Here is a 14,063-nt window from a genome sequence, read left to right on the forward strand (position 1 = left end):
ATAGAGCCCTGGACTGGGACTCAGGAGACGTGTTTTGTTCCTGCCTCTGCAAATGGCCACCTGGGTGAACTTGGGCAAATCAGGTCCCTTCCTGTACCTGTTTCCCCCATCTGTAAACTCGGTATAATGATACTCCTTTGTGTAGTCCTTTGAGATCTATTGATGAAAAATGCTACATAAGAGCTAGGTGGTAGTAGTAATATATTGGTACAGTGTTACAAAAAGCTTTACTGAAAATCCTGAAAAATGGTATTAGTGTACACTTGCATAAACAAAATTCCTTTGTACTTCACAAAAGGATATTCATCTCCTCAACTCAACTGTATTTGTCTCCTCTATCCCATCCCCTACATACTATGATATCATAGAAACTCAGGATTTAATATATTTCTGTTATTTCCAGCTTCTTGTTGAATCCCTTTGATTAATATTTTAGTGTAAGAAAAAGTGACTTGATAAGTAGTGGCTGTTTAAGACCTTTGCTTTTATGTATTAAAAGGCACAAACATGCTACTTGCTGATTCAGTTTCCGTGTGTATGTGTGTGTAGGTGGGGGGACATTCTCTTTTTATGTCTTTTCAAAGTCACCCCATGTCTACCCAGTGAGTATTTGAGCATTTTATAGTGCTGGTCTGAGGAACATGGGCACACTTCACTGTTTTTAAAAATGGGGTACACAAAAGCCAGTATACAAAATGCCCAATCAAATTTTGAAGAGGCATGAGGTCATACCCTCCAGAAAGCATCCAGAATAGGTTTGATCGTCTTTATTTCTAACATTTTCATTGTTCTATTCATGCTGACAGCTCTGCATTCATATACATCCACGACCTTCCTACTCTCAGTGTCTCCACAAGTGTGGAGACTGTTTAGCTGCAGTTTATCTACAGATGAGGTGAAGGATATTTTCTGGCTGTCTCAATTTTTGACACAGTATAATCAATATTTGTGGCACAGTTGGCTACGAGTGCATCTTGTCAGCCACGCCTTCCTGCTCTTTTGGAGGTCTGTTGTGGCTAAAACAAATATGTTGCACAGGCTGTGGAAATCCTTATCTGGCTCATAGAAGTATGTGGAGAAACTACAATTTCAAATTGCAACTGAGATAACTCAACTCGTCCACTTCTTATCTTTCAACAACTCCATAGCTCCTATGGGAGGATATACCAGCTCCATATCTCTTGTTGGCCTTGACTGTTGATTAATGGCAGTCTCCCTGAGTTTAGGTATGTGGGGTGGAGGATGCAAGAGAAGGTTAGGCTTAGATGCGTGCTGCCATCCTCAGCTGATGACCACTCCAACAGATGACAGTCTAGTTCTGTTGAGTAATTGGGTGAGACAGGGCACAGTTGTGAGGAACTCACTCATTGCCTAGCTGGGTTTGTGAGGGTTGGGAGAAGCATGGGCTGACTGACTATTGTGTGGAACAGTTTTAGATGTCACAAGGAAGGCAGACACTTTATCTCTTCGTAGAGCGCTGGAGAGTAATGTTTGGTTGTAGTGCATGGTAGAAATGCGTGAGACATCCTGGAAGCCAAATTAAAACTATTAGTAATAGTGCTACCGAGAGTGCTACTCCTTCCATGCACTAGATCAGCAAGACGGGGTTGGGGGGAGCAATAAGTGGATGAGAAGATTGTGCAGCGCAACCTCTGCTGTCTACACTGGCTCCCCTTGGAATATAAAGTCAAACTCAAGATCCTTATCTTCAAGACATACAATTGGCTGGGCCAAGAATGTCTAAAAAGAAGGCCTAAAGTCGAGGGATGAGGTCCATCTCGGGCATAATGGAATCATCCAGCCTAAGGATAAATCTTGTTTTGTAATGGGTCAATCCAAGACTGTGGAATGGGCTTCTGCAGGATCTAAGATCTTCCACAAACCTCAGATTTTCCTTTCCAAGTGCAAGGCACATGTCAGCCTCACCTTCAGTAATTAAAATTATAGCACCACAAACACAAAATACATATTAAAAAATCCCTCACATAATTCCTCCCCCCCCCACCCAGGGAGAAAGATAGGACTGCTCTGTATAGTTTCTAGTCACATTGTTTAATGCACTTCTAGAAGTGCATTAAGCATACTATGGCATGAGGGTGGCATAAGAACCAGAGTAGAATAGAATAGATGGACATTGGACACTAGAAAACCTTTTGTGGAAGGAAGAAGCTCTATCATAAAGGAAACCAGTTGCTAGCAATAGTTTGGGGGGAACTATTTAAACTATGATTTGGGAGGGGTCTAGCAATGCAGAGGTGCACTCAGATAAGTATGCAAAAACGTGATTGTGTGTGCCACAAGGAAAGAAGAGAAGGGAATTTAAGGACTAGGAGTGTCTGAGGTACAATAGAGAATTATGAAGTACTGACATAGGTCCAAGCAGAAGCAGAATTTCAGGCTAGAATCTTAAAATGAAAAATAGTCACACTTGTGCTGGGCTGCTCTGTCAGGGCCTGACTCAGCTTCCACTGAAGTCCAAGGGAGTCTTTCAATTGATTTTAGTGGGAGCTGGATCAGGTCCTAGTCAAACAGCATCTGTTCTTCCTGGCACTTAGAAAAAAATTGCTTTTTGTCCTCTGCACGGTTACAGTCATCAACACTCAACCCAGAGAGGCTTGAATGGGACTGAGATTTTACTGGACAGCAATTCCTCATTTGCCTTGATAGACTTTCCATTTACGTGGTACAGGACATAATGCCAACAGGAGAAAACCATTGCTATAGTGGGACATCAGGAGGGAGAAATCCAATGGTATTGAAAACGCTCTAGGAAAATCAATGAGAATTAGACTGCGTGACTATATCATTGGTTTCCAAGAGAACTAATAAATAGTCCACTTGGACCCCGAATGACACTTTCCTTCACTTCTCAGATTGTTTGGGCTGTTATAAAAAGAAGTGTCACCAGAAATGCTTGATACTCTAGTGCTGCTTTCTTTAACAAATGCAGATGTATATTTTTCTTTAATAATAAATATCTTGTTACATTTCTAATTTGAGCCCATCATCCAATTCACATTTGCCCTGAATAAAATGTAGGTTCTCAGTACCAATACAGTACTCGCTGATCTTTGTGGTTGTTTTCTCTAATAAATAAGCATTGGCTAATGTCGTTGTGCCCTGCTGTGCTGAAACTGAGCAAGGATAATGGTTTACACTTTCCCCTCCAAATGGAAGGAAGACCACAGACATAATTGAAACGTACGATGTCAGGGGGTAATCATTTAGCGCATTACTTTTAATGAAAATGAGGTGAGGACCGATACAGAATGCTGCAAAACAGCACCATGGAAGCAATAAGCTCATTCACTGAGCCGCAAAAGTGTGGCACATGTACCACTCCTCTTCCATCCCTCCCACCCCCAAAAGTTAGATCACGTTGCAGAGGAGTGAGGCAGCAGGCTACATCTAATGAGCCTTCTCCTTCTTTCTGTCCTCAGATCTCCCAGCTGATGACAGAGACTGGTCGAGAGGGGCTGACTGAAGCAGTGCTGAACCGCTACAATGCAGATAAACCCTCCTTGTACAGCTTCCCTGGTTCCCAGAGCACCTATGTCGCCAGTGAAACTTCAACCGGCACCTCAGTGGCGGCCTCCTTTTTTGCCAGGTAAGAGAGACTTTTCACCTGTTCTCCATGGCAATTTGGAATGCCTGGATCCAGCTTAGGTGTGTTGAAAGGGCTGGTGTCAGTGCAACAGAAAAGGGATGATTTGAGTACCCTTCTGCACTGGAGTTCTGAGCTGAATAATTGGGATTCAGGCTGTACAGTAGGTTTTTGTATATGCCCCATGTACTGTTGCTGTATGAACATTTATTGGTTAAAAGATGAAATGGGATTAATATATTCATCCCTGTTTGTATTGGACCATAGAATCTGAGTGACCAAAATGGCCTGTGTGAATGTGGGTGGCATGATGGAATAGAAGATCTCAGCAGCATACCATAGGATTCTTGGGAATAGCAAATATTGATGTATGTTGCCAATGTGATCTATATATATAGTTATTTCCACATTTCGCCAAAGGAAATGGATGCTGGATTAAACATTTAAAAAACATTTAGGGCCAGATCCTAAGATGGTGTAAATCAGCATCGCTCCATTGACTCTATTGACTTACCCTAAGAGAGGATCTGGTCCTCCATTTATTAAATGTCTTACAAAAGTCAAACACAGATAAATTTTAAACATATATGTAGTTAGCCACAGCTGAAATTTGTGTTGCCAACTCTAAGCATCCACCTCTTTTCAACAGAGACACACTTCTTGAATCCCTGGAGGTCCAGCTGTTATTAATGCCATATGATTCTCTTTCTTTTTAAGGGGAAAAATATTTCAGATTTCTGAACTTTGAAAACACTAGAGGTGGAAAAAGAAGAAATTCCCTTTACTTGATTTGTTCCTTCCCATGATGAGGGCTGTACATATTGAGCCAATCTCACTCAATACATTTCATTTATGACAAAAGTTGGATTAAAAACAGCATTTAATAGGAACCATTGCCGACTCCATTTACCTCAGAACTGGGAAAGCTCTTCCACTTTCCCATTATAAATGTGGTGCTGCAAAGCTGAGCATGGCAGGATGACAGTGGTCCTGCTTTGCTGTCATTTTCTACTTAATCACAGGCAATTTCAGCGAGATTTGTCGAGCCTTCTTGCATGGTAATATCCAATTGGAGTGCAGATTTGGATCAGCAATTATTTTAGTAGGACTGACTTAAGTAGATTTATGAAGATGATTTGCCCCATTTGCTAAGTGTTCACTGACTGTTCACGTAGAGAGGATTTATTTTCTCCAAGTAAATTTCAGTAAAATGCAGGAAATTAATGAAACCCATTCAAAACCCATAGTGCAAATCATAGCATTTAAAGTGGAGCCAGTGGAAAGTTCTTGCTAGTCTCCAGTTCATGATGCGAACTTTTGGATAGGATCTGCTTGTAAGCCAGAAATCACAGAGATCCCACATCTTTTTGTTGTCTCTTGTTTTAAAAAAAAAGCGCACGTTGCATGACAAAAGTGGACCCATATTTGAATACTATATAAAGACATAATATCTTCACACCATAAAGCAGTCCTGTTCTGGGCTTCCGGTTGTATCATGTGGAATGATGGCTAAGACATCAACCTAAACCAAGCACACTTTGCTTTACTTATAATAAGGGGAATCTACTGCTCATGTTTTCAGAGTGTAGGGGACTGATTCTCCCCTGCCTTGCACATGGTGTGATCATTTACACCTGGATAAAATGGGTCTAAGAAGCTACCATTAGAATGATAGCATTTTACCTCTTCCCTGCACTTTGCACAGGTGTAAATGATTATAAGGGGCAAGGCAGTGAAAAATCAGACCCACTGGTGTGCTGCAGCATGATGAGATGAAGTAGCCAGAATGCCAAGCCTTCTGTTTCCTGTTTAAAGGTGGAGCTTGGACAGAGCAGTAATTATCCACTGTGGTCAGTTTATTTGACATATTTTACTATACAGACAACAGTAAATTCAAGAACTGCCTGGGCAATTTCCTAATTTGAGTCTGGAGAGTAAAGGAGCTCTGTAGAAGCTGCTTTTTTTTATAATCTAAGTAAAGACCTATAGTATTTACCCCAAATAGATAAAACACATCTCTGACTGAATACACCCCTGTATTCACACCTCACTATTGTAATATTGTATTAATCTTTGTACAGCATGTGCCTTGTCAGGTATAATTTGAAAAGGAATAGCTCACTGATCAATAATATCCTGGTGAAATGTACATAGCAATATTTATATGTAAAGTTATGAATGTAAGCTGAAATCAGGACTGAAATGTGTTTACCAGACAAGTCAGGGGAGGAGGTAAACCTAGCAAACAACAACATGGAACCTCTCTCACCATGAGACTCCATGTCTCTCTCCTCATAGTGGGAAGGAACTTTATCTCGGGGTAACTCTCAGGAAAGTGCATTTCAAAGGGTGACTGGACTACAAAAGAGAGGGCCAAAAACACCTCAGAGAGTCTTTCTCTCTCCCCCTATATCTCTTTCGCCTAAGATGACAAAGGAACCAGCCCTTTGATTTTTGGATTGTGGGGAAGGAGGGAAAGAATCCTGGCTGGAGAATTTGGTCAGCCCTGTTTCCGGGAACATGTGGTGAAGATTTTCCCTTGAACCGAGTCTAGTTTAAGTTTTAGCTACTAGAAGGTGTTTTATCTTTATTTCTCCTGTAACCATTTCTGACTTTAATACCTTGTAGTTGTACTCACTTAAAATCTATTTCTTTGTAGTTAAATAAACTTGTTTTATTCTTTAAACACAACACTGGATCAGTTCTGATTAAACTGACCTGTTTGGTAACTCCAGCTAAATTAGCGGGCTGTTGAATATTGATCCCTTTCAAGGTAACAGACCTATACTATCTGAATTGTGCAGAAGAGGGCTGGACAGTGCAGACCACATGTTTGGGAGAAAATTCGGGACTGGCTGTGTGTTGGGTCACCCTGCAAGTAGTAACCAAGGCTGGTGGAAGCCAGAGTGTGGCTGGTGTGTTGCTGACAGGCTGCTGGGGTCATTGCTTCCTAGACCAGCACTGCAGCTATACACAGATGCTCAGGGTGTGATCTGCAAGCTGTTTGTGAGCAGCCCCGGTTGGAGTTACAGCAGCAAAGCATTGTGAGGCACCCAAGGTTACAGGTCACGTGGTGACACAACCGCTCACTAGTCTGGATTGCATACTGGAATGTGATAACATCTCAAGGGATACTTGGATGTAAAGACTCATCCCTTGGAGGTGAAACAAATGACTGAAATGCTTTAGGATGAAGCACACACCAGGTTAAGAACTTTTGACTGTGAAGTTTCTTGAAATTCAGGTAGAAACAAAGTGTCGCAGTGTTGGAGCAGGCTGAGAACAGCTGAGCTCTTATTTTTTCTGATCTTCTTAAGCAGCACTTATTATGACTTTAGCCTGGGGCCAACTGCTAGCCTTGGGGACTCCTCTGAAGACTGCAATGACTCTTGGACTTCTGACAAGCCTGGAGACCTGTCAATCATCTAACATGAGCCATCCCAGTGCTCATGTTAGATCCAAAATTGCCATGGGCAAGTTTGTGAATATTCTATAGTAACGAAAAGTGAAAATTGCCAAAAGGACTGTGCTGGCAAACTTAGGAAATACCAGATAACGCAGATATAAATAACACATTCCAAACACCAAACAATTGTCTTGGTTGAGTGGCTGAATTTAGTCAGAGGTACTATTTGGCTGCTAGCACCAAACCTACCAAACATCCTTCATTTTAAGGGAGATCACTAATTTTAATCTCAGTTACCTGTGTTCCATGCAAATTAGGTGTCTCTTCACGACTTACTGTTACTTCACTTGTGATGTAAATAACTTTTAATGAAACTGAGGTTCTAGGAAGAGTTGTTTATACTAAAAGAATCAATCCCATAGCATTTTAGATTTCCTGCATGAATAATTTTTTTTTTTTTGGTCACTCATTTCGTGTCTTTGTCACATGCTGCATCTCACATGTGGGCCATGCATGGTGGGTTGAAAGATGGGGTTAGCATCAACCTCCTACTGGGCCCTGGATGCAGGACGATGTCAGCACCAACTGGGGCAGCGGAACATGCCAGTGCTGCCTCCTCAAAAACAAGCAGGAGGAAAACCACCTCCTAGTGTTGGCCTCTCTGGTCTCTTCGTGGAGTTTCCAGCAGGCCAAAGGAGCATGACTGTGCTAAGCATCAATAAGTACCAAGCAAGACCAATCTGTTAGGACCAGCCTCCCTAGCCCTTCTGTCGCCCATTGACTTCTGTGGGAATTGAGCTGGGCCTATGATGAGGGCAGGGGGGAAACTTCTGGGATTAATCTTTGTTCTCTTTCAGACAGAAGGCTTTATATGCTCATCTGGCCTTCCCTGCTCTGCGTTATATATCCAAGCTTTACATGTAGAGCTGTAGGCAACCTTGCTAGTCATTCAAAATGTTCAGGGAACAGCAAGGATGGTACCAGTGAGGCATGGTACCAAAATCTTCCGGTGGTCCTCCCAGCATTAGTCTGTCACCAGTATCCCAGTCCAGCTCCTCATTTGCCATATTTGCACTGGGCGGGTTGCTCTTGTGTGAGGGACCGACCCTCCTGGTTTTTCAGGAGGAGAGTAAAAGCATGAATGCCAGTTTCTCTTGAGATGTGAAAAATTGTAACAGTTTACACTGTTTTTGTGGTTGTAAAGGTTGTTTTCTGTCACTGGCCAGGAAATATAATAGTGTCTTGAGCAATAGCAAGCTCATTCTGAAACCTGATATCACTGTATTCTGATTATTTGAGCCTGACAGGAGAGCAGGGACTCTTGAAAGTGACCTGAAAATATGTCTTGGGTTCATTTTCTATGCCTTTCCAAGGTTTGAGGAACAGTCAGAGGCTACACACTACTGCACTCACAGATGCGTCAGGAAATGTTTTTCAGTTAAAATACAGAGATGTCCAAATTTTTGAAATATTTATTATTTTGGGAGGAAACGATAATAAAACCCCTAGCTTCACACGTAACAGACGTGCAGCTACTCAGCATGGGACGTGCTCCAGTTACAACTGCCTCCTCTCTTGGAAAAACTGCTCGTAACCCTTTCTCTCACATGCACTCTGCGTGGCTCTCTGGTTTGACAGGTTGGGGAGGAACTGATGCAGTGATGTGTTGAAAGGGGCTACTGGGGAATACCACCTTAAACTTCTGCCACCACATCGAAGGGGAAGTTGAAACAATTTCCCTTCTGCTATTGAAATCCATTCCCATTCTATACGGCTACATTTTACATCAGGTATATGGAGCTTAAGGGAGGAAGTATTGGACAGAGCCCCCTCTTAAAATATCCATTGAGCTGTTATTCAGAAAGCATTAGGTACAGCTCAGAAGGTCATCTTCACTCTGAGCACTAGTACTGAGTGTATTTATTAGACACACAAATGATGATGATACTCATGCTCTGCTTTTAGCATTGTCAACTCTCGGTGATTTTATGACAAGTTTCATGATATTTGGTGGTTTTTCTTAAAGCTGCAATGTGATTATGTGATAATTGCAGCTTTCACTGAAGGGGGCTGTTAGGGGGCTTATTCCTTCACCCACTTACTTCCCTGGTCCTTCTCGCATGAACAGAGAGCAACAATACCCGAAGTCCAAAGGTGCAAACAATTCAATGTTTATTGGGGTGAACTTCCAGCAAGCATGATTTCAGTTTCCTTCCTTAGTTCCCCCTTCCCAGCTCTGACACCACAGAGCCTTACACCTGTGCCCCGGTTCCCATTCCTGCCCTTAGCCAAACATGATTCCAATTTCCCCACCCCCATTCCCTGTTCCCATTCCCCCCCCCCCCCCCACTTCCTGATTGACTGCAGACTATATAGTAAAACTTAGTTCTGCTTTGCTATACCTTAACTAATCATTTTCCTGAAATTTAACTAACCAATCCTAACATGTTGTAACATGATTATATAACCAATTCTATCCCACCACCTTAATTAGTTTACACCCAGCAAAATTAATTATACAGCAGACAGGAACAATCACAGAACCAGCCAGAGATTATACAGACAAACAATAGCAAAGTGGGAACTATAATGACAAAACAATACAGAAGTGAGGATTTCACATCCCAGCTATTGATAAGTGAGTTCTTGCCAGACAGGATGCTATCAAACTAAGTTTTCTTTTACATTTTCTAGGCACTTCCTTTTCTCTGGAGGTGATAGGCATTATCAGGACAGGATTGTATTCCTAACAGCCCAATAGCACCTTACTTCAATGTGACTAGGTTGGAATGTGAGGATGTGACCGGTCGCTTCCCAGCTTATGGCCGCCTCTGTTGCTTAGCCAAAGGCCTTAGCCTAAGAACAGGGCCTCAGACTGTCACAGTAAGAGAAGGACCTTACACCAGCAGACAGTGATTTTGATTCTTTCTTTTATACCTCTATAACTAGCCAAGTGATAAGAATACACCTAAATTCTTAGAGTATAGGCCTTTACAGACAGGCCTGTATATCTATATCCTAACAGGGGCGGGGGAAATTATGTTTCTTGCCTTCCTGCTTGTGGAGGAAAGCCTGAAAATACGAACCCTAAAGCCTCAAAAACCAGAAGGCAAATAAAAAGAACCCAGTGTTTATTAATTTTAAAATGTTGTTGTGATTTGTAAGACAACCACCATGATTTTGGGGGTCCTGACTCAGGATTTTGAATGTCTGTGTTTGGTAATACTGTGGTCTGTGGAGGTCACATGCGTACTCTTCCCCATATGCCGCAAGAGGGTGTTTGCCACTAGCAAACGTGAAACTGAAACAGAAGAAAAGGAGTACTTGTGGCACCTTAGAGACTAACAAATTTATTGGAGCATAAGCTTTCGTGAGCTACAGCTCACTTCATCGGATGCATGCAGTGGAAAATACAGTAGGGGGATTTTATAGACACAGAAAACATGAAACAATGGGTGTTAGCATGCACACTGTAATGAGAGTGATCAGGTAAGGTGAGCTATTACCAGCAGGAGAGAAAAAAATCCCTTTTGTAGTGATAATCAAGGTGGGCCATTTCCAGCAGTTGACAAGAATGTGTGAGGAACAGTAGGGGGAAAAATAAACATGGGGAAATAGTTTTTCTTTGTGAAATGACACATCCACTCCCAGTCTTTATTCAGGCCTAATTTAATAGTGTCCAGTTTGCAAATTAATTCCAATTTAGCAGTCTCTAGTTGGAGTCTGTTTTTGAAGAGAGAGTTGCCTTGGCAGTAAGCATCTGCATGAGTGGAAAGGAAGGGGAGAAAGAATGGGCCAGAGTATGTTTGTTCATGTTACTTTTGGGTCAGCAGCACACTCTCCATTGTTAGGAAAAGACTGAGTATAGGTCAGCAGAAACTCCTTATCCAATTCTGTATATGCTGTTAGAGACTCGCATTTTTTGAAATTGGCTAATTGCAGATTGTTCAGGTTGACAGTACCTCTTTAAACCGTTTTGAGGCTTGGTTTAGATGCACCCTTTGCTGACAGCTATTTCAAGCAATGTTTCAGTTTCCTGGTGGACACAAGGCTTTAAAAGTATCAAATGCCAAAAGAAAGTGCCAACCTCAACAACTTTGAGGGGAATTATTTTTTGAGGCTTAGATGAATACATGTTTTGGTTTCTTGCTGTCCAAATTATGCAGTTCCTAACAGAATTCTCTTTCATTCATAGACCAAGCTATATCTAACGGTTACATTGTGGGTTGTATTTTGGGCATCTGAAGAAATACGTGATAACAAATGCGGCCGGTGTTTGCACTCTCCTCTCCTTAACACATCGCGCGCGCACTGTGAAAAATGGGGACTACTAGGATTAAAAACCCATAAACAGTCTGTCAGTGGGAGTGTTGGCAGCAAGTTAAAAACTTCTGTAAATCATTTCCACAGATATTTCTACTTTAAAGCTCGAGCAGGGAGAGCTGCAATCACAATGATCTCAGTCAGCCTGAAAAGTTATGGGTTACATTTTTAAAAATGGCCTCTAATTTTGGGTGCCTTGGGTTTTGGATTTAGGGGCTGATTTTTCAGAGGTGATGAGCACCTGTAGTACCCTTTGACTTAACAGGGAGTTGTGTGTTCTCTGCATCTCAATCTCAGGCAGTGGGCATGGAGCATTAGAGGCCAATTTTGAAAATAAGTGCTTATGAGCCAGACTGTCTCCTGTGCTGAGACCCACTTGACGCAGCAGGAATGGGGCATCTGTGGCCATCAGAGAGCCAGTCACAGTTTCTTGATTCTTGCTACCCTGGCTCTGACATGAATTTAAGCAGCCTAGAGGCTGCTGTAATTGCAGAAAGGTGGCAATGTACCTTAGGTGACCATACACCAGCTGTACTCTGGTCTACTGGAGTTGTACTCCTCCCACCACCCACCTCCTTTCCCATTATGTACTGAGCTTCTTTCTGTATGCCCTGTATTTTGGAGTGGCTGGTGACTGGTGCAGAACCTAGTTCCACTGGCTGTATGCCATTGTAGCCTCTCCTCCGGGAGAATTCTCAAGGCTAGATTCCTGCCCCTGTGCACAGTCATTTGAAAAGAAGGAGAGCTGAAATGACAGAGGAACTTCCTGAAAAATGTGAATGATGGTGTCTTTGGGATGGTAGGATTATTCTATGAAAACGAAATATCTTCTCATCAGAAAGACTGGTAAGCAGATCTGTGTGAAGCTGGGGAGAAAATAAATGAAAATTCACACATTTCCCACCATTTTATTGTGTGGGATTGCAGGCTGCCAACATTTTGTGAACCCTTGAGTGATTGAAATGCTTTGCATTGAAGTATAGGAGACAAAAACATAACCAAGAAATTCCCATTTGACAGGATCAAAATGTTACGTGAGAACATCATAATTCCAGCAAAACTGCCTGTTTGGTTTCCTGCCTATTTACCTAGTGCCCGGGGATCCCTAGGCTATGTTGTGAGCTACCAGCTGCCTGGCTCAGAAGCCCCCTGATCTGCCCAGGTGCTCTTCTGGTGGGATGCTGGGCTGACTGGCCCCCAAGATACCTGGCTTCCCAGGCACTCTGGGATGCTCCACTCCCTGGGCTTCATAGTTTCATAGAGTTTAAAGCCAGAAGGGGCCATTAGATCTTCTCGTCTGACCTCCTGTATCACACAGGCCATTATATTTCATGCTGTTACCCTGTATTGAGCCCAATAACTTGTTTGGCTAAAGCACATCCTCCAGAAAGGCATCTAGTCTTGGTTTGAAACCATGAAGAGATGGAGAATCCACCACTTCCCTTGGTAGTTTGTTCCGGTGGTTGATCACCCTCCCTGTTAATCATTTGTGCTTAATTGCCAATTTGAATTTGTCTGGCTTTAGCTTCTAGCCATTCGTTCTTGGTATGCCTTTCTCTGTTAGATTAGAGAGCCCTTTTGTACCCAGTATTTCCTCTCTGTGAAGGTATTTATACGGTACCAATAAGTGTCTGGAGTTACTTTCACCCCTGCTCCTAGGATACATACCTCCTAAGTCTCTCTCTCTCTTTCTGAGGCATTATCTCCAGCCCTCAAATAATTTTTGTGGCTCATCTCTACACCCTTTCCAGTTTTTCAGTGTCCATTTTAAATAGTGGACACCAGAACTACATGCAATATTCCTATATAGATTTTCACTAATGCCATATACACAGATAAAATCACTGCTCCTCCTACTCGTTACTCCCCTGTTTATAGATCTGAGGATTGCATAAGCCCATTTCGCCACAGCAATGCATTGGGAGCTTATGCTGAGGTGCTCCTCCATGGCATCCGTTCCTTGTTCCTAGATGTAGAACTTTGTTTTAATAGAGGCAAATGCACATTTGGTTTGAATGGGCCCAGCTCACCAAGTGATCCAGATTGCTCTGTCTGACTGCCCTGTCGTCCTCATTATTTACCACTCCATCAAAGTGGCATCCACAAATTTAATCAACAGTAATTTTATATTTACTTCCATATCATTGAAGAGAACGTTGAATAATCAGGCCTCGTACCAATCCTTGTGGAACCCCACTTGTAACACTCCCCTTTACTGACAAATCCCAGTTGACAACTACTTTTTTGAGGCCTGTCAGTTAACCAGTTCTTAATCCATTTAATATTTGCTCTATTGATATTTTATAGTGCTAATTTTTTAATCAGAAAGTTATGTGTACTAAGTCAAACACCATGCAAAAAGTCTATGTATGTATGACCTACAGTTACCTTTATCAACCAAACTTGTAATCTAATTAAAGAATAAAATCAGGTTTGTTTGACAAGACATGGTTACAAACCATGTTGACTGATATTAATTATATTCCTATTCTTTATCTGCTGAATCCAATATTGGCTTTTCCATTATTATATTATTTGACATTTGCTAGGCAGGGCAAAACCCGCCTAAAGTTCCCAGGTCATCCGGCTTACCCTTTTTGAAAATTGGCACAATATTAGCAGTCTTGTGGAATTTCCCTCGTATTCCAAGGTTTATCAAAAATTAACATTAGTAGGCTAGAAATTTCCTAAGCCAACTCCTTTAGGACTCTTGAGTGCAAGTTATCCAGG

At 42.0% G+C, this 14,063-nt stretch overlaps 1 protein-coding gene across 6 annotated transcripts in view; it reads left to right on the forward strand.

Moving 5' to 3' along the window:
• Positions 1 to 14,063, forward strand: part of KIF26B (kinesin family member 26B) — a 404,391-nt gene that overhangs the window by 161,149 nt on the left and 229,179 nt on the right. For all 6 annotated transcript variants that reach the window (XM_037895351.2, XM_043543371.1, XM_043543373.1 and 3 more), the window contains one exon: positions 3,441 to 3,607. In XM_037895351.2, the coding sequence (XP_037751279.1) occupies positions 3,441 to 3,607 (167 nt within the window). The remainder of the gene's footprint in view (positions 1 to 3,440; positions 3,608 to 14,063) is intronic.

This window comes from Chelonia mydas, chromosome 3 (assembly GCF_015237465.2).
Source record: "Chelonia mydas isolate rCheMyd1 chromosome 3, rCheMyd1.pri.v2, whole genome shotgun sequence".
Lineage (NCBI taxonomy): Eukaryota > Metazoa > Chordata > Testudines > Cheloniidae > Chelonia > Chelonia mydas.